This window comes from Xenopus laevis, chromosome 1S, assembly GCF_017654675.1.
Source record: "Xenopus laevis strain J_2021 chromosome 1S, Xenopus_laevis_v10.1, whole genome shotgun sequence".
NCBI lineage: Eukaryota > Metazoa > Chordata > Amphibia > Anura > Pipidae > Xenopus > Xenopus laevis.
In genome coordinates this window covers 33,206,962-33,234,906 of record NC_054372.1, presented here as the reverse complement: position 1 = coordinate 33,234,906, position 27,945 = coordinate 33,206,962, and the positions used below count along the sequence as shown (strand labels likewise).

Genomic DNA, 27,945 nt, shown 5'->3' with positions numbered 1-27,945 from the left:
AGCTTTGCATTCTTTTTAGGTACTTTTGCCAAATGCTATCCTGGCAGTAAAATTTGGGTGAAAATCTGCTCTTCTGATACAAGACTCTAAGCTATTTGCTTATCTGAGATACATTTTTTTTGCAGAAATGAACAGGAAGATAAAAGCTTTAACATTGCACCCCAGGTCTTAAGCTCAGCACGGAATAGACTTGGAAGATTGGGTGATAATAGTGTTCTCTCATCATCCCGTATTCTGCAAACGCCTTCTAGGAAAACACAGCGCAGACTGCCTTCTATTACTCTGGATCCTCTGCGGTCCAAAACCCCAAACGTCTACAGTGATGAAGTCTTAAGAGGCACAAAATTGTATGTTTAATGTAATCAAGTCAATTTTGTTTTTTATTGTCTGTTTCATGGCTTGCAAAACATGATTTCCATGGTCTTAATTTATTATTTCAATGCCTATATTTCCATTATGTGTTCTCAATCTAAAGGGGGAATCTTAGGGGCACATTTACTAAAGTGTGAATTTTGTCTTCACCTAAATTCACCAAAGTTCGCCTCACTTCGCCAGGTGTATTTTCACAACACATCTCCATGTTTACTAAAAATCATAAATTCGAAAATCCGCCCGGTGAAACAGCGCAAACATTCTCTAGTGCTGAGATCTTCCACTAGCAAATTGTCTTACTCGCCTTTTAGTAAATTGCCGAATTACCTGCAAATTGTCATTTAAGTGAATTTAAGTGAATTTTCACCAAAAAAACTAAATTCACTGTTTAGTAAATGTGCCTGTTAGTGAGAATGTGAAGACATTCTAGAATATATTTCTATATTAAGCAAACGTTGTATATCATTTAGTACAGATCTGTCCACTGTTTCCAACAAAACTCATATATGTGTATAGAATAATATACCGGCAGACACAATTCGTCATTTATGTCTATTTTTAAGGCTGATCATTTGACACATCAGTGACTAAACAATTATTATTGGTTAAAATTATTATTAGGATTAAAAGCACAAGAACAAAGCTATACTGTTCCTGCCTGAATCAGTCTTACATGTCTTACCTTATTAGTCTTAACTTGGATTCACAGTTTAATTGAGATGCCTGTAAATAATTTTAAATTATAGTAGAAATTGTCTTCAAGTGTAGTCCTATTTGCCTTATGTTGCCATTAAATGTTTTCTAAAGCATATTTAATCCTAGTTTCATCAAAATCAATTTAAAATAATCTTGGTAGTTAGTAAAGCAAAGCAAACACAAATAAATAAATAATCATAAAATACATAATCAATACATGCTGCATTTTGCCTGTTTCAAGTACAGTTGCTTTGAGTGTTCCCCTCTATGGCACAAGACAAATATGTGAGCTGCTGATGTGTACAAATTGTTGTTCAGGGGTCCTTTCAGTAAAACTCACACCTCTTCAATAAGGCATGCAGTAAAATGGGACAAGTAAATTATAAGGGTTCAGCAGCTTCCCCAAGGCTTCTTAAATGAACACAAGTACAAAAAAAAAAGAAAGAAAAAAGAGTTAGCCTTGGCTTTTGTTTTCATATGTCCCTTCATCTTAACTCTATTACAAAAAGTATTAGCTTTATTGAACCTTATTATGAACTGTAATTATATTTGAACAAAGCATTATTTACATCAATGACATATTTGAACAGCTGTTTTATGGGCTTTGGGAAGGTGTGACATTTTTTAAACAGGGAAATCATTGCAGAGTGCAGTGAGCCTAATTGGCAAGTTTATTTTTTGCATTTCAGATACACGGGACTGGATCGTTTGCCATCACCATCTTTGCAAATTATCAGAAATAAATTGCCACCCATTAATTCAGAAGTGGCTGAGCAACATCTGTCAGTCCCGGGATCTCGCCATTCAGCTGTGAGTTTCTAATAGTGCATACTTTAAAGTGTGATGGACTGTAAATTATTTATTTTATAACCAGCTGAAACCAGGGAATCAGAGTGCCGAGATAGCAATCAGTTTTCAAGGTACTTTATTTAGCCAGATGCTTCCTGATTCAGTTCAAATGGAATTCATCTAAAATATAATTAAGCAACATTTTAACGTTCCTAGCTAAATGCCTCTGTCAGTGATCCATGGGAGAGGTGGGGTATGTTAGCTATATATATGTATATATATATATTTATATAGATATCGAGGAAGGACTCTCCAATCAATAACTACATATGTGCCGAGTTGCGGTTGAACAATACCAGGGAATAAGTCCAGCACTCACAGGATTTGTAAAGTTCAGCAAATTAATTTACTGGGAAGATCTATGTTTTGGTCTAAGCAATCTTAATAAAGGTCTAGAAAGAAATATTGATCTTCTCAATAAATGAGTTAGTTGATCTCCACAAATCTTCTGAGTTGTCATCCAGCAAGCTCTGAATTATGGAAAGTCTGTCTCCCATAGACTCCATTTTATCCAAACAATCCAACTTTCTAAAAATGATTTCCTTTTCCTCTGTAATAATAAAATATTAGCTTGTACTTGAGCCAAACTAAGATATACTGTAATTAATCCTTACTGGAAGCAAAACCAGACTTAATGTATGAAGATCCAAGTTATGGAAAGATCCATTATCCGGAAAACCCCAGGTCCAGGAGCATTCTGTATAACAGGTCCTGTACCTGTTCCATTGCAGGGGGTTATTAGACTTGCACATACTGAACTACCTGTTGTGTCACCCCCAGCTTTTTACTTATGTTATTACTGCTATTCATATGTTAAAAACATCAGTCAGGCTAGTATAACGCATATAACCTAGTATAAGAAGTAGGGACAAGTAATGTGACATGATGCTCTTAACTAAAACTGACCAACTAAATATCAGGCAAAACAGAAATAGATCCAGCCCAATAAATCTAGTTACTGAATGTTCTGTACATAGTAAGCCAAATGTTTAGTGGAAAAATACATTTTTAGCTTTCAAATTCATTTATTCTCTACATAATGTTCACAAAATTTTTTTGGAAAAATAATATAAAGTTGTGCCTAGCATAAATATTCCACTGGAACAAATGTTACATTGTAACTATATGTCTGTGAGATCCTTTGATGGAGCAATATAAAGTATAACTTTCAATTATAGCAAGAACCACTATCCTGGAAAATTGTCCACTGGAGGACACCTTGGAAGATATCAAAGCCTCTATGAATTCACTCTCCTTCTCGCTCATCAACTCAATGATGAATGTTGCCAGCCAAAGTTTTCCACTTGTTACTTTAGCTTTGTGACCAACCAAGTTTTGGCACCTCCATATATTACATATAAGTACCAACTATTACATATAAGTACCAACTATTACATATAAGTACCAACTATTACATATAAGTACCAACTATTACATATAAGTACCAACTATTACATATAAGTACCAACTATTACCTTTTGTATACAAAGTATTTGCAGTTTCCAAAGAGCATAATGTGGTTGGTTAAACTTAATTCTGATTAGCCTAGTCGCTTTCATATAATTTTATATTCTCTTTATGTAAAACATGGAAATAATCTGTCAGTCTTGTTACATTCCGGTGTTGCTTAGTTTTAATGCCATTATAATGCAGGAATAGATGCTCGGGTCTTATGCCACACACCTTCTTCTGAGGTCCTTCTCTCCAAACATGGCCACCTAGTTGAAACATCCTGGTTCAAGTAACACCAGACCATAGCATGTAGGTAGGTGGCCCGGGGTTACTTACAGTAATAGGCAACAGCAAGCAGTTAAAAAAACCCAAAGTTCTTTTTATTTTCTTAAATACAATTTGATGATGCAACTTCACACTGACAGTGAAGCCTTCAGTCACACATCACATAGCCATTTTTGGAATTAGCTTTCTTACTCACAGGATTTTCCTGTATTACCTCCGGATACCAAGGAGCCATACCTGTTACACCACCCTCGATGGGATCTCATCCCCACCTGTCCTCAGCAACCCAACGCTCCTCGTTGGCTATTGCTATTCCAGACAGGATTTTCCACGGCAGCCACAGTCTCAAAGCCCTCTCTTTCACTATCCTGTTCCCTGTCACTTTATCCCTCACTGGTAGATGATCCACCGGAAAGCTAGTTCCACTTACTCCTGGTTGGGGCTCTTACCTTTTTTCTAACTACCTTGTATACCTAGTGCACACTATAACACAAATCTCCTCACTCTGGCTAAGCCTACTACTTACTTCAGGGCTCGGCTCTTCTTTCCTCCAGCAGGTGTTCTTCACTGGACCACGCCCACCTACAAACTGTCACTCCAGTGGTTGTTTACACCTATTTATACTATTTCCCTTCCCTTTAGCTCCCTCTAGTGGCAACTACAGCAACTACAGGGTATTCGTGAAAAATCAAAAAAGTGTATTAAAGAAAAGCATATACAGCCATGTATATTCTTTTCTTTAATACACTTTTTTTATTTTTCAAGAATACCCTGTAGTTGCTGGTTTCTTTCTATGGATACAGTATATGTATATATATATATATATATATATATATATATATATATATATATATATATATATATATATATACATGGAACATGGAGGAGCACTCACCAAACGCTATATATGTATATATATATACTGTATATATATATATATATATATATATATATATATATATATACACATATAACTAGATAGGTGCACTCAGATAGCCATGGTGATGCCTAGGTGCTGGAAAAAAAATTCATATCTATAAAGCAAAAAAAACTTCCGCACACATAGGTCTTGATAAGTGAAAAAAAGCTGGTAGATTTATTTCAACGTTTCGGCTTACAAACTCAAGTCGTCATCAGGAAGGGTAAGTCAGAGGTGTATATGAAGGAGATAATTTGTTATGATTGAATAAAATCTCCAGTCCACTGTTCTTATGCTTCTGGCCATCATATGCTGTATATGATACCAGTCATATTACAGGAATAGTAAATGCTCACTCGTTTTATTCTTAATAAAACAAGTCAACTGATGTAGTTATTTCCATGTGTGAGTGGTTTTAAATATGTGCTTTATATGAGAGAACCTGATGCTGGTTGACATAACATGAATCTTTCTTTACTCAGAACAAAACCAGACTCCCTCTCAGCCGGGTATCTAGTGCTGTACCTGACAGTGCAGGTCTCCGACCCCCACGTGAACGAACTGCACCCCAGGAGCAATTTACAAGGCCAAACACTACGCACACCTTTAGAGTAAGTTCCTACTCACTTAAGAATACACATATTTAAATTATGACATCATATAAAGATAATATAGTAATACTGGCAAATACACCAATGTTTGCATTAGCCTGTATATGTGATCATCTGCCAAGTTATTTTTGCTACAGCAGATGTATTTGATCAGTTCATTTTTATGGCTGCTTTGTCAATGTCATGTGTAACTATACAGTCATCTGACCCAGTGAATCCCGTTTTATTTTTAGGGCCCAGTGGGTGTGGCCTTTTTTTTTGTAGTATCAGTATGTCTTAAATGCAACAGAAAAGCTGCAGTGTCAATAAATGTATTTCTATTTTCTTCAGTTGGAATTGTCACACAGACGCTCCTTTACTCCCATGGATTTTACCAACCATACGTGGACTGGGCAGGCTTTCCTGACAAGTATGCAATTATATTCTTTATAATACACAAAAGCCATGAATATCCTGTAAATTATATCCTTATAAACAGTGACTAGTGATGTCATCAATTATAAACAGGCCCGGATTTGTGGCGAGGCCACATAGGGCCTAGGGCGGCAAAAAATAGGGGCGGCATGCCGCCCAGCCGCATTGTGGGGACGTGTGCGTCCCCATTCAATTACACCAGCTGCGACTGCGTTTTTTCGACAGTACTTCGACTATCGAATGGTCAAATAGTCGAACGATTTTTAGTTCGAATCGTTCGATATGAAGTCGAAGTCGCAGTCGAAAGTCGAAGTAGCCAATTCCATGGTCGAAGTAGCCGAAAAAAACATTTGAATTTCAACGTTTTTTTTATTCTATTTCTTCACTCGAACTGAGTAAATGTGCCCCATAATATCCTTATATTTTACAATAGGGGATACTTTAATCACTATATATACATACAGTATCAATCTTTCAGCATGCAGAGTTTTAAGCAAATAATTATCGTAGCACTAAAATGAAGGATCCATCTAATTCATACTTTCATACTTATCTCCAAAACTGCTTGCAGTTTGAACAAAAAATGTTTCACCTTCAGAAGGAAAGGATTTATCTTATTTTTCTGGAATGAACTGGAGATGACTATAGATATATTTTGGCTAAATCATTAAGTATGATTTACATGAGCAAAGGGCTAAACTTAATGGATATGTTTTTCTTTTCAAAATAAACTACAGTATGTTCCGAAGTCCCCAGTACAGCAACCTCCTTTCACTTTTATTAGATGATAAAATATAAAGCTCAGAATTGTGGTGATATTGCACATAATTGATCTGATGTGGAATCTTGCTGTTAATTGATATTTAGGCTTCTAAGTATAGAACAGAATCATTGAGAGAGGCACTTGATTTGTCCAGTGTAAAGTAACAATACAAAGTGTTCCTTTCTTTGGGCCAAAGTCCCTCTTCTATATAGAAGTTTCTGTGATCTGCTCTGGAATTAGCCAGAACATCCGACTATTTCTGACTTTTTGGGCAAAAATCTAAAAAATTTGTGTCTTTCGGGAAAAAGCCTGAAAAAATAGAGCGATTCGGGAAAATCGGAGATTTGGATTTTGCTTGATTTTTTTTTGTTTGTTCCAGATCCGATTAAATTAATTTTTTTGAGAATAAATACGGTCCAATTGTGGATTATAGTTTGGTCTGACTTTTTTGATTAAAAAATTCAGACTTTGAATAAGGCTCCCATTGTATGTATTGCCGACAGAACAGAATGGCTTATAAGCAAAGACAAATCATATACAGAATGTTTTGCTTAAAGGGCAAGTCAACCCCAAAATAAAAATTAGCTTGCTACAAGTCTCTGCTCCTAATAAAAAACATAATTCTAAGCAACTTTCCAAAACACATTTATTACATTTTTTTAGTGCTTTTAAAGTTATCTTTTTTTAAAAAAAAATCTATTGACAGCAGCATTTGCTTAACTCCTGGTTGTTGCAAAAGTCTTGGTTCCCCAGCAAAGACAGGTCTGTTAATCTTGCCTTACATCGTTTTAAAAGTCAGAGACATCAGGGCAGCAAATACAAAGGGGACAACAAACACTGCTTTCAATAGCAAGACATATAATTAATAACCTAATAACTTAAGAACCATAAAATATTTGTAATACATTTATATTGCAAAGTTGCCTAGAATTATGTTTTCTTTTATTAGGCAACAAAATATATTTTTTTGGGTTGACATTCCCTAAGACTGAAATAATGTGAAAACACACCATTTATTTCTCAGATTTTTAGAGTGAATTTCAAACTTCATGGATGGCTCTAATGACAACCTAGAAGTATTAGAATACTAGAAGAATAGATTTGATGTGTTTATGATGGGCTAATAACCATCATTTCCTAAAAAACTGTTGGGAAAACTCTTTCCATGGGGAGTGGGATAAAGAAAAATCCTCTTACCCACATCAATACCAGGTTTTACAAACTGTAATACCTGTACTAGAAATAAAATACTTGACATTTGAATAATTGAATACATTTTAAAGACATATTTCTATATTTTTCTTCCAGGTTCACAGTATCAGCCTAAAGCTTTCCAGAGGAATCAACCAACTTCTAGAAGAAAATCTCAAGTGGCCTCTTAATAAAATGGACTGAAATGGACAATAATAGGCCAAATAGCCAAATGTTTGAGAATTTACCAAAACAAGCTTGGACTTTTTTATACATTACAAAATGCATTACAAGGGGACCTTCACATTAATAGGAACACTACCATACCTCAGATTAGGCCCAGTCATTGTGCAGGAGCACGGAATCTCTTTGGGCAGCTTGTTGTTGTACACAGCCCTTACATCCATTTTTTTTCTTCTGGCGAATTACTACATCAAATATTATATGCAACTTTCTGTATGCCAAACTTGTTATTTCCTGTTTTCTCAGTAGTACAAAGATTTATAATGGAGTCATAGAGATTTCAATCATTGGGGCCAGTTATACAAGACATATGCATCCTGCATCATGCTCCTTGTTGTTGTTATATTTGAGATGGAGCATGGAGACTTAAAACTCTTGTTCTCTAGTGAGTAAGGTAATCAGGATTATATTCCATGTGTACGCAGCCTTTATTGTTTTTATTATTTTTCAACAAAATTTTTCGACAATTTCGATGGCTGCAACAATTCCGACGCCGGAGATAACTAAACGCACGCCCATTTGACACGTGGTCAAAATTTGCGTTTCATGAATTTCCCAGGAAATTCACATATTTTCCGGGAAAGCAAAACGTGATATATTCACCCATCACTAGTTAGGACCACATCAGTTTATGAATATGATCTCTCCAGGCAGGGCTGCATATGCCCCTGTTGTGTTTCACTCAATATTAAGCTTTCTACGTATGACCAGCTTAACAGTACAGGCTGTAGTACAGCTACTGGGGGTTCTAAATGTGCTTTGGTCCTAAAAGGACCTGGGCCACATTGGTAGAAATAATTTGATCTATTAACACAGAAATAAAAAATATAATATGGAAGGGCCAATAGGCAATCTCACATACAGAAGATGAAGGATATAGGCAGTTAGACAGGGTGGGAAATAAGAAGACAAGGTAAACTGTTGGTTATAAAGGGACAACGATTAAGACTGCTGACCGGTTTGTCTGACTCTGGAGGTTCACAGCGGCTGCCCGGTATAGAAAGGGACCTGCTAAGGGTTCATGCCTCTGTGATGGTCACCTTTTTAAATTCCCCAAACTGTTAACTGGTCCATCAGTCTTTCTAGAAAACTTCAAAACATACAGAGAAATAGTTTCTGCACAGGCTTTATGTAAATTTCATATGTTCATTATTTATAATAAAATTATATTTTTGTATTACATTGAATAGGAAAAACAAATCTGTATTATAGTCTGCAAATTCGACAAAAGAAAAAAGTAGCATGATTAGTTTTTCTACTGTTGTAAACCACTTCAGTAGCACAGTAATTATGTAATAGCATTGTATATACAAATGCTGTATATTATACCAGTTTGAAAGCATTGACTGGAATCTGAATGGAATGTTTCCTGGATTGTGTCAACAACCTATAAGCATTCATTTGTTTATTGCCAATAAATGACCTGTTGTTTAATATGTCAAGTGTTCGCTGGGTATTTCCATGCAGCTCACCAGATTATACCGTATGTCAAGAGAGAATACATGGGGAACTAGTTTACTAATGCATTTCAAATGAGCAATCATAAAGCAAACCTAAAAGCTGTCAAACTTTTTCTTATTTAGGAAAGCCTGCTCAGGGGAAAAATACCTCAGCTAATATACAGTACTTAAACATCTTCAGTCCTAACAGTAAAGTCAGATAAGTAATTGCCACTGTGAAATTGGGGCTCCTGGTACAGTAACACCCATGCTTATGAATTTCTCCTCTATTATGAAGCAGTGGCAGATGTTTAAGAATATATATATATATATATATATATATATATATATATATATATATGTAGCGCTATAGTAAACTGACTTGTGCTAGGGCCGTTTACTCTACTTTCCTTGGTGGGCTGAGACCACCGATGAGCTCTCTTTCTCAGGGGTAAGCCCTCGCAGCGGGGTGGAGGCAAGGGTGTAGTGTAACTGTAACCTGATGCAATAGCACAATGATGGGCGCCAGTAGTTCTTTAACAGTTGAACCAAGAACAATATTTATTGAACAAGAGCACATAGATCATTTAGCACATTGATCCACAATGGAGTATAGAACATACACAGCAGCATAAAGGAAGCATATACTCACAGCACGTATAGGCTGAATCCCCACAGGCTAGGGAATATACAGCAGAGAGTAAGTTGACAGCATGTGATGGGTATTGCCCAGTTTTCAGGATATCTTCCAGTGGCAGACTAGGGGAACTCCTGACATCCCTATCTCAACACTTGGTTCCCTACTCTGGGTCAGTAATACCCTGGGATCTTAATCCCTCTAATCTCCTCGGCGGAGCCTTGAGCTGCTCAACTATTTAACCTCTCTATCACTCCTAGAGCGATCTATAAAACGAGTATAGCTATCTAATTACTAGGGCCAAGGCGCCTAGGGTCAGCATCACCCATTCCCTTCCAGCCTGCTTGGTTGGGCTAAAGCAATGGACCCAGAGCACATGGTTCCTAAACCTTTTATACTCTGGCACAGTGCCACTAGTGTACACTGTGTGAACTGCAGGGGTTACATAAGCACAAGGTCCCCATAATGACCCACTGAGGTGTCCATATTACTAGGGATGTGCCTGTCTGTAAAGTGTAAGGGTGTCTAAGATTTTCACATCCCTAGATTCTCCCCCTGGTGAATTCCTTCCGTCCCGGCAAGGAACCTTTCAAAGAGCAAATACTGAAAATATAGCAGTTAAGGCACATCATGCAAGAAACCTTTTCAGAGACCAAAAATACATTGCATTTCTATACCATTACCTTATAACCTCTTCGGGGTAACTCTCCTGAGTAACCCAGGTACAATGGCATAGCTGGAAAGAAACATATCAATAGCAACAGTTTCATTCATGGGCAGGTAAACTTTATCAGTAAACACCTGCAAAAGAAGGTACAAGTTAGAGATACTGCATTTCAAACACATCAGTATTCTAGTCCATCAAATAGTCGAACCCACGGTCCTTTTCCAAATGCACTTAGGAGGGTAAAAGGGAAAAATTGGAGAAACCTACCAACGGGCAGGTGTTACTTGAAACAGTCCTTAGACCTAACTCCAAGAGGAGCAAAAGAAGAAAAGTCCTTCCCTGAAGAAAGTTCAATCACTGTGGAGGGACTGAAAAATGTAACCAAACACACTCCCAATGGAGCATCATCAATGGAAAAACAAACCACCACCCACCAGGGTGAAATACTTGGTGGGGTTGTACTTTCCACAGCTCTTCACAGCATTTTGAAGAATAGTGCGGCCATACCACCACTCTTTCTCGATGGAGCGCAGGTATTGCCAATCTTGCTCACGCCTCACCTTATCGGGGTTTGTAAGACAACTGTGGTGCATCTTCTCCTTTCGCAGGATCTCATCGATTAGCCAATTCTCATAAGATGCAGCCACCTTTTCGTACACCCACAGAGGAGCATAGGGCATGAAGTAACCCCATGTTCGGTGCACATGGAAATTTATCACTCTTTGTACTCTGGACACAGAGGTGAACACATTCGGATCTGCCCGTCCTGGCAGCACCCAGAAATCTTTTTCCTCCTCTGGGCCTATGATAGGAGGAGCAATGAAGCTACGAGGCACTTCCGTAGGAGGGCCTGGACCATGCTCAGCTTCTGGAGTCTCCTCATACTCTTCCCATCCTGGAACTGGTCCTAAGGGATTGTCGTCCTTAGGCTTGGGAATAGCAGCCAGCAAATTCTTTTCCCTCTCCAGGGATATCTTTCCCCACTCATAGTGGTACAGCTCAGCCACTTGAGTGCTCTCTCCTGGCTCACTAGGGGTTTGAGGCACAATCACTTTGGGGCAGACAGGATTGGTTGGCTCACTCACCAGAGACCTTTTGCTTTGGCACCGAATCTGTGCAGGAACTTCCAGTATGGATTCATCAGCACTGTTCACACTGGAGGACATCAACTTATCCAGCAAATCCTCATCATCCTCCAATATTGGAGGGTCTCGAATGGAAGGTGCTATGGGTGCAATGGGCCCCAATTGTTTGAATGAAAACTTTCTCCAGTCCACGTCATGGCCTATGACTGGAGTTGGAGTAGGAACAGCAAGGGTTGTATAGATGGTGACAGTCAAATCCCCACAAAGCTTGGAATCACTGAGCAACACTTTGCGGGATGAAGACTTTGATTCAGAAGAATTAGACCTCACATGAGGAGCGGCAGCTCCTGGAACAACCATAGGAGTTTTGGAAACTGGAGATTCAACCAGCGGGTTCTCTGTTCCAGAATTAGAAGCATGCTGAAAGTATTCCTCCTCCGAGGATATAGAAACAGCGTCAGGCCTGCAGGCCACATCAACTTCAGGCGCGTGCCACGCCCTTTCCAGACAGTCTTCTGGTAGCGGGTCAGGTGCAGGCACACAACAAACGGGGGCCCCTATAGCAGAAGGGGTACACACTTCTCCCCCTGGTGCATGCAACACTGTGGTAGACACAACCAAAGGTGTAGGCATCACGGCCATCAAAACATCACATAAGCCCTCAGGCTTCACCCGGGTAGTAGCACAGGGCAGAGGCTCCATGGTAGGCTCCGGAACCTCCGGTTCAATAACAAATTCAGCCACAGGCTCAACAAGTGGTTCGGCAATGCACTCAGCAATTGGTTTGTCCACACACCTATCTGACTCAGCCGAGTCTAACAGCATGGAAACCAAACTCAATATGGCAGCGGTACTATCCTCCAGGGTGGGACGTCGCGCCATAGCTCGGGTAACACCCCCTTGGGATAATCTGGTACGCCCTTTTCTACTTTTTCGCGCGTTTCCCTTCTTAACCCATGCAGGGCAGGGCGTTGGCTCTGGAGATTGCGCAACACAAAATTCCTTCACAGCAACTTTTCCTACACGAGGTGGTATAGGTGGCGGTGAAGGTGGTGGTGTGGTAGGGCAACTGTCCACCAATGATTCTGTTCCCAGGGCCAAACAAACAGGTTCCTCAGCTAGCATAAAGTCATTAAAGTCTATGGCATCAGCAGCTAGGAATGGATTTAGCCCAGGGGTAGACATTTTAATTTCAGCGTACTCTGTGTCATTGATGCTACAACCGTTTTTATTTTCCCATAGACTAGAGCTATAGTAAGATTCATCTATCATCGGATCCTCACACTCAGAAGTCAAATTAAGCAATGACAGAGGAGGGGGACTGCTCATAGGCTGGGCAGACTTAGGCAGGCTGTGATACCGGCACGGACACCCCTCTGCAGAGACTCCCATAGGGTATACCTTGGAAGGCCATGTGTCACTGCTAGGTTTGGCAGGGACCCAATACAAGACCCGGACAAATCCTTTCTCATCAGACGGTTCTTTTGCAACATATTCAAAAGCATTAAATATGGGGTTGCCCCTTAAGGAATGATTCACAACCTCTATAGGGCACCCCTCTGGGACATTATCCACTACAAACGTGTAGTCAGGATCCGCTCCCATTTCTAAGGACCAGTCCCACAATGCTGCTTCAGACAGGGGAGCCATTATGCTTTTGCTGTGACCGAAATGTGTGAGGGATACACGATCACAATATAATCAGTAGGCACACCGCTCGGGGAATAAGAACTACAGACTTTCCCCGCCTAGGTGCCTTTTTCTACTGAGTCCACACACGCAGCGCCTGTCACACTAGGCCGCGTGCGATGTTACAGTTAAACCCTTTTCAAGCCCCACGTAACGGGCGCCAAAATGTAGCGCTATAGTAAACTGACTTGTGCTAGGGCCGTTTACTCTACTTTCCTTGGTGGGCTGAGACCACCGATGAGCTCTCTTTCTCAGGGGTAAGCCCTCGCAGCGGGGTGGAGGCAAGGGTGTAGTGTAACTGTAACCTGATGCAATAGCACAATGATGGGCGCCAGTAGTTCTTTAACAGTTGAACCAAGAACAATATTTATTGAACAAGAGCACATAGATCATTTAGCACATTGATCCACAATGGAGTATAGAACATACACAGCAGCATAAAGGAAGCATATACTCACAGCACGTATAGGCTGAATCCCCACAGGCTAGGGAATATACAGCAGAGAGTAAGTTGACAGCATGTGATGGGTATTGCCCAGTTTTCAGGATATCTTCCAGTGGCAGACTAGGGGAACTCCTGACATCCCTATCTCAACACTTGGTTCCCTACTCTGGGTCAGTAATACCCTGGGATCTTAATCCCTCTAATCTCCTCGGTGGAGCCTTGAGCTGCTCAACTATTTAACCTCTCTATCACTCCTAGAGCGATCTATAAAACGAGTATAGCTATCTAATTACTAGGGCCAAGGCGCCTAGGGTCAGCATCACCCATTCCCTTCCAGCCTGCTTGGTTGGGCTAAAGCAATGGACCCAGAGCACATGGTTCCTAAACCTTTTATACTCTGGCACAGTGCCACTAGTGTACACTGTGTGAACTGCAGGAGTTACATAAGCACAAGGTCCCCATAATGACCCACTGAGGTGTCCATATTACTAGGGATGTGCCTGTCTGTAAAGTGTAAGGGTGTCTAAGATTTTCACATCCCTAGATATATATATATATATATATATATATATATATATATATATATATATATATATATATATATATATATATATATACACACACATATCAGCATATGTATGTAATGCAATGGCATTTCAGACATGGTATTGTGCTCAGTTATTTGCTGTAGATTCTAGGCAGAAATAAAATTACAGTATTTGCCATTCAAAAGAATAGCATCCCCAAAAATACTGGGGCATATTTTACAGTGTAGCATCCATTTATTAAGGGGCCCAGTTACTTAGTTCGAGTGAAGGAATAGAGGAAAAATAGCTTGAATTTCGAATGGTCGAATATGGCTACTTCGACCATCGAATGGGCTACTTCGACCTTCGACTTCGAATCGAACGATTCAAACTAAAAATCGTTCGACTATTCGACCATTCGATAGTCGAAGTACTGTCTCTTTAAAAATTTCTTCGAACCCCTTGTTCGCCACCTAAAACCTACCAAGGCCAATGTTAGCCTATGGGGAAAGTCACCATAGGCTTCCTAACAATTTTATGATCGAAGGAATATCCTTCGAACGATGGATTAAAATCCTTCGAATCGTTCGATTCGAAGGATTTAATCGTTCGATCAAACGATTATTCCTTTGATCGTTCGATCGTAGGAATAGCGATAAATCCTTCGACTTCGATATTCGAAGTCGAAGGATTTTACTTTGACGGTTGAATATCGAGGGTTAATTAATCTTCGATATTCGACCCTAGGTAAATGTGCCCCAATATGTGGGCCAATATAATTAGTAATTTGCTATTATTCTTTTATATTCCTATTACTTTTTTTGGTATGTACAAAGCTCATCTGTTTCTAGAAGTTGCAAGACACATTGGATAATCCTATCACAGTAACTGCACAGAATCAACACCTCTGTGAATTTCTTCCGATGTCACCTCTGTGAAGAGTTACAATGTGCCATTGTGATTGTATTAGTGGAAGAGTTTATATGCCGAGAATTTCCCACACCAGTCAGTTGTACTGAAGAAGCTGCTCGGATGAGTAGTGAAACGTCTTCATTGATTACTCAGCAAGTCCAGTTGTTTTTAGATTTACCTATACTAGATATACCATGAGCCGTATGAATGAAAATCTTCATAGTCATTGTACCAGGACAGCTTCCCAGTATTGGAAGCAAATTGTAGTGGAGAATCCCGGGTCCTTTTACCTATAGAGTATAAATCATATAGCTGTACTGGAAAGCCACTGCACCCAAATCAAGAAAATCTGTATATGGATTTCCTGATTTTTTATATCTTGTCGACCTAATGATGAAAAGTCATGGACAATATTCAGTTTGAGATGCAATTTAATTCAGAAAAACTTATCTCACAGTTTATCTTGTGAAAACTCTATTGAAGTCTAAGGAAAAAACTGTAACTGAATTAGGAGATACATTTTTTTCTCCTTGAATTGAATCTGTTTTCATGTGATAAACCTTGAAATAATTTTCTTTTCATTGAATTGAATCTGGCTCTTTGTATCAAGACTTTCCATGATCACCATTTGTCAAGCTGTTTTGACTAGAGCCATTGGAAGGCCCAGAGAAGTGACTGGAGGTTAGGGAGACATTTGAGCAAAATAATTTTTTGCTCCTTTGAATTCTTCTGGCAGTCCATCCTGAAGGCCTATTAGGTGACATTTGGGGGTGAACCCTTCCTCCAATATACAATGACGGGTTAGACAATATTAATTTGTAATCTATCACGTAGCAGGGGAAGCCAGGTGGTGGACAAAACAATGTTACCAGAATATTTCTGTTTTGCCAGTATGTATATCAGAGTTGTACAAGACATACTGCCATGGAGGAGACCTTCGCTCAGTATTTGGACCTGATGTTGAATATTGCCAGCTTGTATGTAGTTTTAGTTCACGTTGCTTGATATTTTCATATCTCCCAGCGAGATGGCCTAAATAAAATGACAGGCAAATCGATGCTAATAGTTATTAACTGTAAATAGTTTATATAGACTAGGACAGCCATAGAAGAAGCCAACTCAGTGCTCTGATGAAGTGCACAAATACTAATGACATTTGCATTATTTGACTGCAGGTTTGCATGCTATTTAAAGGAGAGTGCCACAAACATGCTGCCAAAATTGACATTAACTGGGGCAATCTCTGGCCATTCTTTGAAAAACTGTAAAAGTAAAATAAATGGTGAGCCAAACACACAAGTATTAATTATTTATTACAATTGTCAAAACGTTTTATGTCCATAGCTGTTATCCAGCTCAGGACCTGGGAATTTCCAGATAATGGATCTTTCTGTAATTTGGATCTTCATGTCTTAAGTCTACTAGTAAACATTAAACAAACCCAATAGACTGGGTAGACTAAATGATAGATGAAATGATTCCCAATAGGGATTAATTATATCTTAGTTTGGATCAAGTAAAATGTTCTGTTTTAGAAATTTGCTTTATTTGGATAAAATACAGCCTTTCTGTAATTCAGAGCTTTCTGGATAACGGGTTTCTGGATAACAGATCCCATACTCCATACAGTACTCCATAAAGTATATTTTATGGATATTTATTTTTAATTTATATTCATTGAAACTCGTGTAAACAATTTATTTTGTGTGCTGCACTTTTTGTTTATTTGAAGTGAATGAAGTAAGCTATTATTTAATACAATTTCTAAAATGAATGATTCCCAAACCTACCATGGATGTATAATTAATATTGAATTTTTATACAGCATACACATACTGTACCAATCATAGCTGCATTTTTAATATATTTTATTCATAAAGTATACACATATCATATATCTACCAGAGCTGCATTATTCATATCATTTATTTATATATATCTCAAATATATTCCATATGCCTACAACAGTTGCATTGCTAATGTACATTACTTATTGCATGGATTCATTCTATATTCTGTACTTAACATAGCTGCATTACTAGCATCAATTTAGCATTAGGTAAATATATTACAAGTATGGGACCTGTTATCCAGAATGCTCGGGACCTGGGGTTTTTCGGATAACGGATCTTTCCGTAATTTGGGTCTTCATGCCTTATGTCTACTAGTTTCATTTAAACATTAAATAAACCCAATAGGCTAGTGTTGCTTCCAATAAGGATTAATTATATCTAAGTTGGGATCAAGTACAAGCTACTGTTTTATTATTACAGAGAAAAAGGAAATCATTTTTAAAAATTTTGATTATTTGGATAAAATGGGGTCTATGGGACAGCCATTCCGTAATTCGGAGATTTCTGGATATTGGGTTTCTGGATAAGGGATCCTATACTTGTACAAAGACATTCAACAGGACACAAGTCATGGGAAAAAGTTCATAGAAAACCTGAACATAGAGGATTGTGCATTCAGTAGTCTATGGTAGAATTTATGCTTGCCATTCCTCATACATCTAATATATAGGGACGCAGATTTCTTAGAAGTAGGACATGAGCTGCACCTCTTTACCTCTTGAATCACAGTGCCATGGGTGCAAAGGCTTATTGGATAAGAGGCCTGAGTGTCCACATTAGTCCCCATATGTTAAGATTTGGCCTCTCATACAAAAAGCAGATCATTGGTGAATAAAGGCCCAGAGCCAACCTTTGGCAGACCCTGGAGTAACTGGAGAAGTCATGCAAACCTTGGCTTATGAATGTTTACATCGACTAATAGATTTAACATTGATTTACCGCCTTATCTGTTCTGCTTTTCAGTAATTTGGCTTCATTTAAAACGACAGAAGTGATAATGTCAGGAAAGTTTAGTTGCTGATCTTGTATCACCGTATCTCCCTTCATAAACAAAAACAAGGTCTGTCATTTTCCTGAAGGCTCTTTCCCTAGAAAGCCAAATTGTCAAAGCTGACATGGCACTTAAAAGATTGCTGATGCCTCATCTAATGAGAAGTGCACTAAATCATTCTTTCTAAAATAGTTTCTAGGTACAAAAGATTTCTTGGAAGCTCAGTCTTAATTAAGCAGTAAATGGCAAAGATTTATTGCAGATAAAGTAAGAATCAGCTTGTTTCATTCAAACATCAAGAAGCAACTTTCTACCTTAGTAAGTCTGTAATGTGTTGGAAGTTTTTTTATAAGAAGAGCATCTTGTTATAGATATAAGATCTATGTTGGACTTGGGTTTTGAAAATATTTAGGTAATTTGGGGTACCATGTGTTAAGGCTACTAAAAAATGAAACATTAAGGGACCTATTAATAGTGATGTGCGAATTTCTCTCGTCTTGCTTTGCTGAAAAATGTGCGAATTTCCCGCAAAATTTGCGAAACATCAATTTTGACGCCCGCGTCAATTCACATAAATTTTGATGTAGCGTTAAAGTAAATGGGCGTCCGAATAGTGTTGACACGTGCCTGTTTTGATGCTAGCAAATTTTTTAGACGTCGCCGAATTTTCACCGGCTAATTTTCACTGAAGTTTCGGTGAAGATTTAAAGGGTAAAAATATCAGAAAAAACTCAAAATCAGTCAGAAATTGTTTGTTTAAATAGGACCCTAGAAGTGTCATTGCTTTATTTTGGAGCTTTCTGGAAGAGAAACATTTCTTGCTATGTTATTATCCTGCCCATTATTAAAAAATAAGCACAGTATGTATATGCATATTTTTTACTGGAAGATATCACACAGATAAAGGCCACAAAGGAGGGAGAATAAAGTTAATAAATATTCCAAAAATAATCCAATGAAAATTGATATAAAAAGGGTCATAACAGGCTGCAACTGCACGGGCAAATGTTCTGCATATTGACTAAACACTGCGGGCATGACTTTTTCGCGGCATCCGTTTTGATGCAGATACCTGAAAAAAGTTGTTGTAAAAAAAGATAAAAAAAAAAAAATTTTGCGATTTATTATGCCCTGAAGCTCTTCCAAGTCCAAATCCAAAAATACTCCATCAAAACCTTCATGTAAAAGTCAATGGCAGATGTCCCCTTAAAGGAAAACTGTACCCCTCAAATAATGTAAGTCTCTATAAAATATGAAAATATGTTGCATAAAACAGATCATATGTAAAACCATTCTTCATGTAAATAAACCATTTTTATAATAATATACTTTTTAAGTAGAACGTGCCATTGGGTAAACATAAATAGAAAATTGCTATTTTAAAAATTAAAATAATAAATAAAATAAAATAATAATTGTAAACAGTCATCTGCTGGCTCTATTGAGGAGAAGATTATGAAAAAATACTTCAAAAATAACAATCAATTGCTGTTGAAAATATCTTTCCTATCCTTTTTGCTATTTTTGACAGTGGGGCTGCACAAATCGCCTCTTCTTCAGGCGACTAATCTCCCCTAAATGGCTGTAAATCGTTGACGGGATAGCACTCGGAATGCTTTGTTTTCCGAAGTCGCCCGAAGTTGCCTCACGAGGAAACTTTGGACGACTTCGGAAAACAAAGCATTCCGAGTGCCATCTCGCCGGTGATTTAGTTGCCCGAAGAAGTGATTTGTCGCTGGGCGACTAATCTCCCCCAGAAGCCTCGTGTGTCACAACCCTTAGGTTGATGGCAGACAAGGAGATTTTTTGCCCGCAAAACAAATCTCTCGAAAATACTGTCCCCCTAACATTTGAATTACCGCAAGCAATGCACATTAATCTCGGTTCCCGGATAATATGATTTCTGGTTTCTTATTAAAAGCATGTAGAAAATCATCACTAGGTTCATCTTTTCATTTAATCTCATTTAATCTTCTAGGGTAATGTACTGAAGCAAACTACTGGTATCCCCAACTGGAATGTGGGCTCCATTAGCCTGCACCTTTGGTTGGGGATAACATTTTTACCCAACAGGTGCCCTTTAAGGGTCAGATTTATCAGGGGTCAAAATTCGATTTGAATTCTTGAGTTTTTTATGGCCAAAAATGTGAAATTTGACTAGGGAGTTATCCAAATTCAAATCAAGTTTTTAAAAAAATGTATAATTCGATTTTCGAGATTTATCATACTCTGGCCCTTAAAGATCTCAAATTCGACTATTCACACCAAAAACCTTCTGAATTGCTGTATAAGTCATTGGGAGAGGTCCAGGGATCAATTTGGTGATGTTTGCAGCCTTCCTGAATTTCTCTCAAGTTTTTCAAACTCAAATCAAATTTGATTTTGAATCAAGGATATACAGCACATCTACAGATACAGTATATAAGATGTTGAAGCTTCTGTTCTTACAGAAGTTTTATAGTAAGATAACATTTATATTTACAGCTGTCCCCTCAACCTCTTTTTGTCAATAAAACTTTCCCTAGTGGTGCACATTCTTGTTATAAAAGATCTACCTTTAAGATCTAATTTAACTTTAATCTTATAGATATTTTAAATAGTAAAAATACTAAAATTGGCAGATTAAACTTCTGGGAAATTTCATACACGCTTTTGATATGCACCAAACCTATTCACAGTTGTAATATCTGTTTTTATTTGTGCTGTGAAACTAGTTGGTATGGAGACAAATAGGATGACAAGTGCGACTGAGAACTCTACGGTATCCAAAGTTACCAAAGCCACAAAGTGTTACCCCTAAACTGTCTGTGAAAAATTTAAACTGTGTTAAATAACATAAATATAGGGTATTATATTTCCTGCATATTTCTTGTATAAATATTACATAACCAGTTCTTAGGTCATAATTTTGCTGTTTGTGCACCCCGGTTATTATATACATTGTACATTGCTGCATACATATATGTATTATTCTCTCAGGGGTGTGTACTGTATACTACACTAAGAAGAACATATGCCCAAATAGCTGTTCACAAGTCTAATGTATTATTACTGCTAGAACAAGAAAGCTAATCTGCAGGGGATGAAAAGCTTCACTAAGCCCTTCAATGATAGATGGAAGCAAATACACACGCAAGCAAATCAAAATATAATTTTTTCCATATAAAGCACCAAGACTACTGGACTTTATTCTGTGTCTAGGAATTGTTGGTACTGTTGTACAACCAACACCCTGATGTTTTAGGCTCGATACATTAAATGTTAGCTAAACCACATCATCCAGGATCCCAAGTACTGTAGGTGTACAAAATCATGAGACGACATAGCACAGAAAAATGGGCACTGTGTCCCTGTCACAGTGGAACTTACATTCCTTTCACATTCATTATGTCCCATTACATAACCTGCTTGTATGAGGGGAAACCACATAGATGGAACATACAAACTCCGTGGAGATGGAACCCATGCTGGAATCAAACTTAGTACCCCTGTGCTACAAGGCAGAAGTTCTTCTTACTGATCCATCATTCTTATAGTCAAAGCATTTGGAGAGCCATAGGTTGTTCATCTCATAAGCTTCTGAACTATTCTTTTACTATGAAGTACCCCAAAATAGCATTCAACAGATATCTCGCGAGAAAGGTTTGTGACGTCGGGCTTAGCTGTCGGGCTAAGGAACTTGGCATTACCGGTGTTGTGGGACATTTAAGGAGTGATTCTGGATTGTGGGCTGTGTTAAGAAACCAGGACTGTCCCGCAAAAGACGAGCTATCAGGCAAACATAAGAAGACCGATAGTGGGGAGCAATCACCTTTATTCTGAAAACACCATAATCTTTTATGCTCTTGTGAGTACAATCGACCGCTAGCATTAAAGCAATTATTCTAGTGTGGGTATTGGAACTACCCTAATCCCTCTTGCACATAATTATTGCACATGTGATAACCTCAATCACTTCACTTGCTACACCTATCAGAAGGGGAACACTGATTTAAACTCTTCTTAACACAATGGGTGTGTACTACACTATATTATTTGAATTTTTTTCCACTCATTACCATCGGTAATTTGAGGTGTACAGTGATCGCTATTGAATTTCTGCTGTTTGAAAGTTGGGGAGAGCCTTGTAGTGTTGCTGGACTGTGTTTGACAAACAACCAGATCAGCCAAATTGGGTGACCAGTACTGGGATAACACAAATTACATTTACTGTCTAGATGTATAAACACCACAAGTATCTGCATTTGCATTGATTGATTAAAACTAATGCAATAAGTTGAGTTTGGATTGTAATACATTTTGCTTAGAGGGCATGTTATAGGATGGTTGGAATGGTGATATTTTACTTTATTTTTTATTAATTTGTAGGAAGCCTTGGGAATGTCCTTCAGATGGCAGAAGTGCCCCCATTTTTAACCAAGGAATGTCAGGGCAACTATGTGGAGACGAGAATTGATAAAAAGGTCCAGTGAGCTAGATGTTGCTGAATTCAAGCCTATTTTTCTGTTGCCATTTTACTGCTTTGGAAAAGCTAATTTGAGTTGAAAAATAAACTGTTTTTATTTCAACAACTCAACAGTCAGACGGCACTTCTGGATTAGGTTTATTGGGATTGCTGCTGTTAACAGCCTAACGTGTTTCGGGAATATATCCCTTAATCATAGGGGATTATGATTAAGGGATACTGTACATTCCCAAAACGCATTATAAATCTAATCCAGAAGTGCCGTCTGCCTGTTGAGTTGTTGATGTATTTACAGTGGGGACACTGTTGACTGAGCACCTGGGCCAAGGGAAGAGTGGTGAGCTGGAGTGGTCTTTTTTAGTTTTTTGTTTTTTATCTACATTGTTTTTATTTCACTCTGGAGTGACCTGCATTTATGGCACAATAAATCTGCCCCCGCCTTATGACAGAAATGGCACTGGCTGACATTTCCCTTCTGCTCATATAGCTTTGTTTTTCTTTCTAATTGTTGTGGCTATTGTAATAAATCCCATGAAACCTTCAGAAGACTGTTGTGCTCCAGCTGACCACTGCTTGGGAAAATAGACTGAGATGTTTCCATGTAGCTATTACCCGATGAGAGCTGGCACAAACATTTACCGGTGATCACTATGCAAGTCAATAGTGACACTTTTGGCCAATTTTGACACTGTGTTTCTGGGTTATTTTACAATACAACACCCAAAACACCTGAGGAAGCGTTCTTTGTCAATACCCTTAAATTTAGCTTCTGTGATTTTTCTGATTAGATTGTCTTTATTCATGAAATAGAACAAATGCTCTACTTAGGGGTAATGACACAATTGAAGAAAATCAGGAAGTAGGTACCTGAAATAAAAAAAGAATTTTGTAGAGGTAATGATACCAAGAAGCGCAGAGGTCTGCTGCTAAAGTGTCCTTTATTCACCACACGACATGTTTCAAGCTGCAAGGCTCTTTTTCAAGTGTAACCCGAGGTCGTGGAGGTGAATAAAGGACACTTTAGCAGCAGACCTCTGCTCTTCTTGGTATCATTACCTCTACAAAATTCTTTTTCCTGATTCCTGCTCTGGGTGGGAGCAAGGGTGAAAGATACCTGTAAATTATCATCTAAAGGACTTCTTTACACCAGCTTATAGACTTTAAACCTGAAATAAAAACCCTGAATTTACACACTGAGGGGCTTATTAGCAGTTTTTCAATTAAATTTTTTAAAAACATTTTTTGACAATCCAGCTATTTTTCTCAATTGTTAGCATATTTACTAAAAACTAGAATTAGAATTAAATTGCAACTAAAATTGATTCTGAAAAAGACTGACAGGTCTTAGGTGCCAAGTTTTTTAAACTGAATTTTTCAAGATAGTTTTCGATATTTTACGTTTGAAAAAAAATTGATGTTCTCGATTGACAGAAAACAAATCTAGAGTTTTAATAAAAAGGCCCCAGATACTTTTGTAACTTTTTCTGTGGTCGGGTATAGGTATCCTAGACATACAAGGTTCATGTGAAACAGCATGTGTTCTTCTTGTAGTAACAAGACAATCTTTTGTCCCTCGGTTTTAAATATGCTGTGGGATATAGAGTCACAAAACAGGAGATTTTTAGTAAAGTAAAAGTAACAATCTAATGATCTACAAAGCTTTCTGGGGCAATCGGGACAACGCATGATCAAAAATATTGTAAGAAAAAGGTTTTATTTTTATGCAGATCTAAGTGAAAGTTTCTACCAGTTCCTGCTTTGATATCAAAGTTTTGTACATTGCATTACATCAAAACTCTGTGCCAAAAAGAGCCTTCATCAACAAGCCACAACAGAGGAAAAACAGCTTAACAGACAAGCCTTCTGGCCACCAAAAAACAGTTGTTGGCAGAATATATATATATATATATATATATATATATATATATATATATATATATATATATATATATATATATATCTGAGTGTGATATACATACAACTGTAAGGAATAATTAACTAAAAATGAAATTGCTTTGCATAGCAGCTGACAACTGAAATAAGGGATGAAATTAACTTTTCATCCTTTTATGAATAGCAAATCCAATGTCAAGGTGCAACACCAACTATAATGCTTATGTCAGAAAGAGGGTGTTTTGACTGCCACTGCCATCTCCACCTGTGAAGGAGGAGAGCAGCCCTTGCAGTCACCATTGTTATCTGATGAATGCCATAAGGCCCATTTATGGCTGCAAGGGCCACTATTGTGTCCAATACCTCAAAATTACCTTAATGATTTTTCATATGTTAATGGGATAAATATTTGGCTAAAATTATTGGAGTGGGGTTGGCTTCATTTCTGGCATTTGTCATTTAAATGGCTCGATGAACCTGATTTTGAACCCCTGGAATTACTGCCAAATTCAGGGTGGCAGTAGCTCCAGGATTCACTTGTGTGAACAGGTTCACTTATACACAGTTTGTTGTGTGGAATAGATACTAGATACTAGATCAACAGTGCAGAGGCTTAAAGATTGTGTTTGGATGCAAGTACCTTTAATGAATAATGTAAATACGCCTGCCATTTGCATTAATTTGTGTGCAGCTGCACTTGCCTTCATAAATAGCCTTTTAGTTGCTGTTTGCACATACTTGTACACAGAATTAAGAATAATATTTGGATATAGGGTGCTGAAAGAATCTGTTTGCACGTTTGCACCCTGCTCCTCAGTTCTTCATCATTTTCATCTCAACAAAGACATTTTTATTATGTTGTTTGCTTCAGCAAATATAAAGGATGCTCTCTTGTTGTCATCACTGACATCAAAAAGCCCCACTCATTCACGACACATGCACAGGATAACTGATACCTGCTTAGTAATATTTACTCCTGTTTTGTAGATTCAACTGGATTAGTCTTAGGAAGCTAAGCAAGGATTTAGCAAACAATCCCTGATTTGAGCCACATCTGCTCTTCTCTGTTCTGGCTATAAACTGCAGTAAGGAAGAGGCAAATCATGTATAATTAAGAATCTAGAATCTACTAGCAATTATTTGTCATATTTATTAAAAAATCTACACTCCATATAAATGAACAGGAATTTCACCATGTAATATTACTTGGGTGTTTTAGGGTGATTCTGGAGGTCCACTAGTCTGTGAGGTGGATGATATATGGTATTTATCCGTCATTACAAGTGGGTGAAGGATGTGCCCGTCCTGGCAAGCCCAGAGTTTACACAAGAGTATCTGAATTCACAGACTGGATACTTGAATATACAAAATTGTAAGATAATTTACCCATACTCTATCTATTTTTCATTTTCAATTTATCAGAAATCAGGAAGAAACACCTAGATTTCAGAAAAATTTCACTTCCAGATGCATATATTTCCCCTTGGTTCTTTCTGAAAATATAGATTTTTTTATTCTTCTGATTCTAAACCAACAAATAAACTGTCTATATTACATTTATAATTATCATATGTATCATTGCTAGAATATTGTACTGTGGCTTTATTGCCTTTATTTTGTCTTCTAGATTTACAGGAATATGTGCCTCATTTGTATTGCCCAAATGAAACCAGCTATATGCCAGCCACACACGTGCTTATTTTATGGACAATATAACTTCTGGTAGAGTGATAGCATCAATAGTGTGAATGTGCACCCACCCTGCTGGGCAATTTGATATATCAATTTTATTTTGTGCATGGATTTGCCAACATGAACCTGGGCTTGCTGATAACTCAGCTTCATGTATTGCTTCTAACTCTGACTGAGAACAGCAACAAGTACATCTGTATAATAATTGTGAGCTGATCCATGATATTGTTGCAGTTTATCCATTTAGTGATGGGCGAATATATTCGGCACACACAAATTCGCAGAGAATTTCCGCGTTTCACCCTCATTCCAACGCCGGTGACAATTGTAGGCGCCCATTGACTTTAATGGGCGTCAGAATTTTCTCCAGCGTCAGAATTGTCGCCGGCGTCGGAAATGTTGCCAACGTCAAAATTATTTTGATGCCGTCGTCAAAATTCGCGTTTCCCAAATTTCGCAGGAAATTCGCAATTTTTCAGCGAAACAGGAGAAATTCGCCCATCGCTAATCGTATTAGCATTTTGCTTATTGCCAACCATAGCATTTGAAAATATTGGAAAAGTCCTGTTGTGGATTACTGCCAAAGGTGTCATTATACAGAAGTGATTCTCTTCAACTGTCAGCTAGAGAACATTTTATCGTTCTGGAACTTCCAGTATAGTAGGCATCTTTCTTAGCTGGTAGTAAATACAAGGCTTTCCTTTGTTTTGTTGCTCTTCGTCATTCAGATGCTCAATCAATCAACAACTCAATTCAATCCTAAAGTTAAAAAACCCCTACCCCCTACCCTACATAGACCCCCTCCCTCCTCCCCCTAGCCTAAGTGTTACCACAGGCAAATGCACCTAAGGTTTTACTTACCCCTCGGTGCAGATTCAGGCATCGGAGTTCACGGGTGCCATCTTCAGCCGCTTCGGTAATCTTCTAAATGAGACGGATGCTTCGGCAATTCACGTGAGTTTCGACGCATGCGCAGTTGGAGCAATTTTCTGTTCCATGACAACATTACAAATGCGTCGAAACTTACGGAAGCCACGCCAGTCTCATACCGAAGATTTCCGAAATAATGAAGAAGATGGCGCCCGCGCACTCCGATGCCTGAATCTGCAATGAGAGGTAAGTGAAATGTTAGGGGCATTTGCCCGGGGTAACACTTAGGCTGGGGGGAGGAGGGAGGGGGGGTCTATGTAGGGTAGGGGGTAGGGTATTTTTAACTTTAGGCTTAAATTCTCCTTTAAGCTTCTGGAAGGCCTCAGAATGATCAAGAGTCCACCTCCATTAACTTGTTTTGTCTTTTTAAATTATACTCTTGTACTGTAAGCTGTGGAAGAACAACCCAAACAAGTGCTTGGAGTTCTTGTTAAGATTGTGGATCAGGTACAACAACAAACAACAACAAACAGCTCTGAGTGCACACAGCAGAAGCACGAGAACCTCCAGCTGTCATCTCTTGGCACAATTCTTTTTTTGCTGATATGTTTATGTATGTGTGGATGATGTATTTGGTTTTTTTTTTACTATAGATCCCTTTTAACTAAAACTAAAATTAGAACTCTTCCTTGTGGTACTTTTAGTATTAAAGGTGTAAAACAAAACAGTGATCATTAGTGATTTATAATAAAATACATTTTTTAAATATAAAAAGAGTAGGCAATAGAACTTGGATTACTCTGCTTATACAGTATTTATATATATTGTCCTTTTTACGTGATGCTATTTCCTTTTTCAAAAACAGATTTGAAGATATATTTTGCTAGGTAATAGAAACCGTTTACTTTTAAAATCTTTTCCAAAGTACAATGCTTTGAAATAATAAAACAAATGTTTTCTACCTAAAATGTTAGGTTACTGTTGC

The 27,945-nt window shown here is 38.0% G+C and overlaps 1 protein-coding gene across 1 annotated transcript in view; it reads left to right on the top strand.

The window, feature by feature from the left end:
* LOC108706614 (protein FAM149A) overlaps nucleotides 1-9,229 on the top strand; it is a 45,228-nt gene extending 35,999 nt beyond the window's left edge. The window contains exons 10-14 of the mRNA XM_018243178.2: nucleotides 126-347; nucleotides 1,758-1,878; nucleotides 5,056-5,184; nucleotides 5,515-5,593; nucleotides 7,670-9,229. Coding sequence (XP_018098667.1) covers nucleotides 126-347; nucleotides 1,758-1,878; nucleotides 5,056-5,184; nucleotides 5,515-5,593; nucleotides 7,670-7,743 — 625 coding nt within the window. The 3' untranslated portion in view covers nucleotides 7,744-9,229. The remainder of the gene's footprint in view (nucleotides 1-125; nucleotides 348-1,757; nucleotides 1,879-5,055; nucleotides 5,185-5,514; nucleotides 5,594-7,669) is intronic.
* Nucleotides 9,230-27,945: the final 18,716 nt, after the last annotated feature.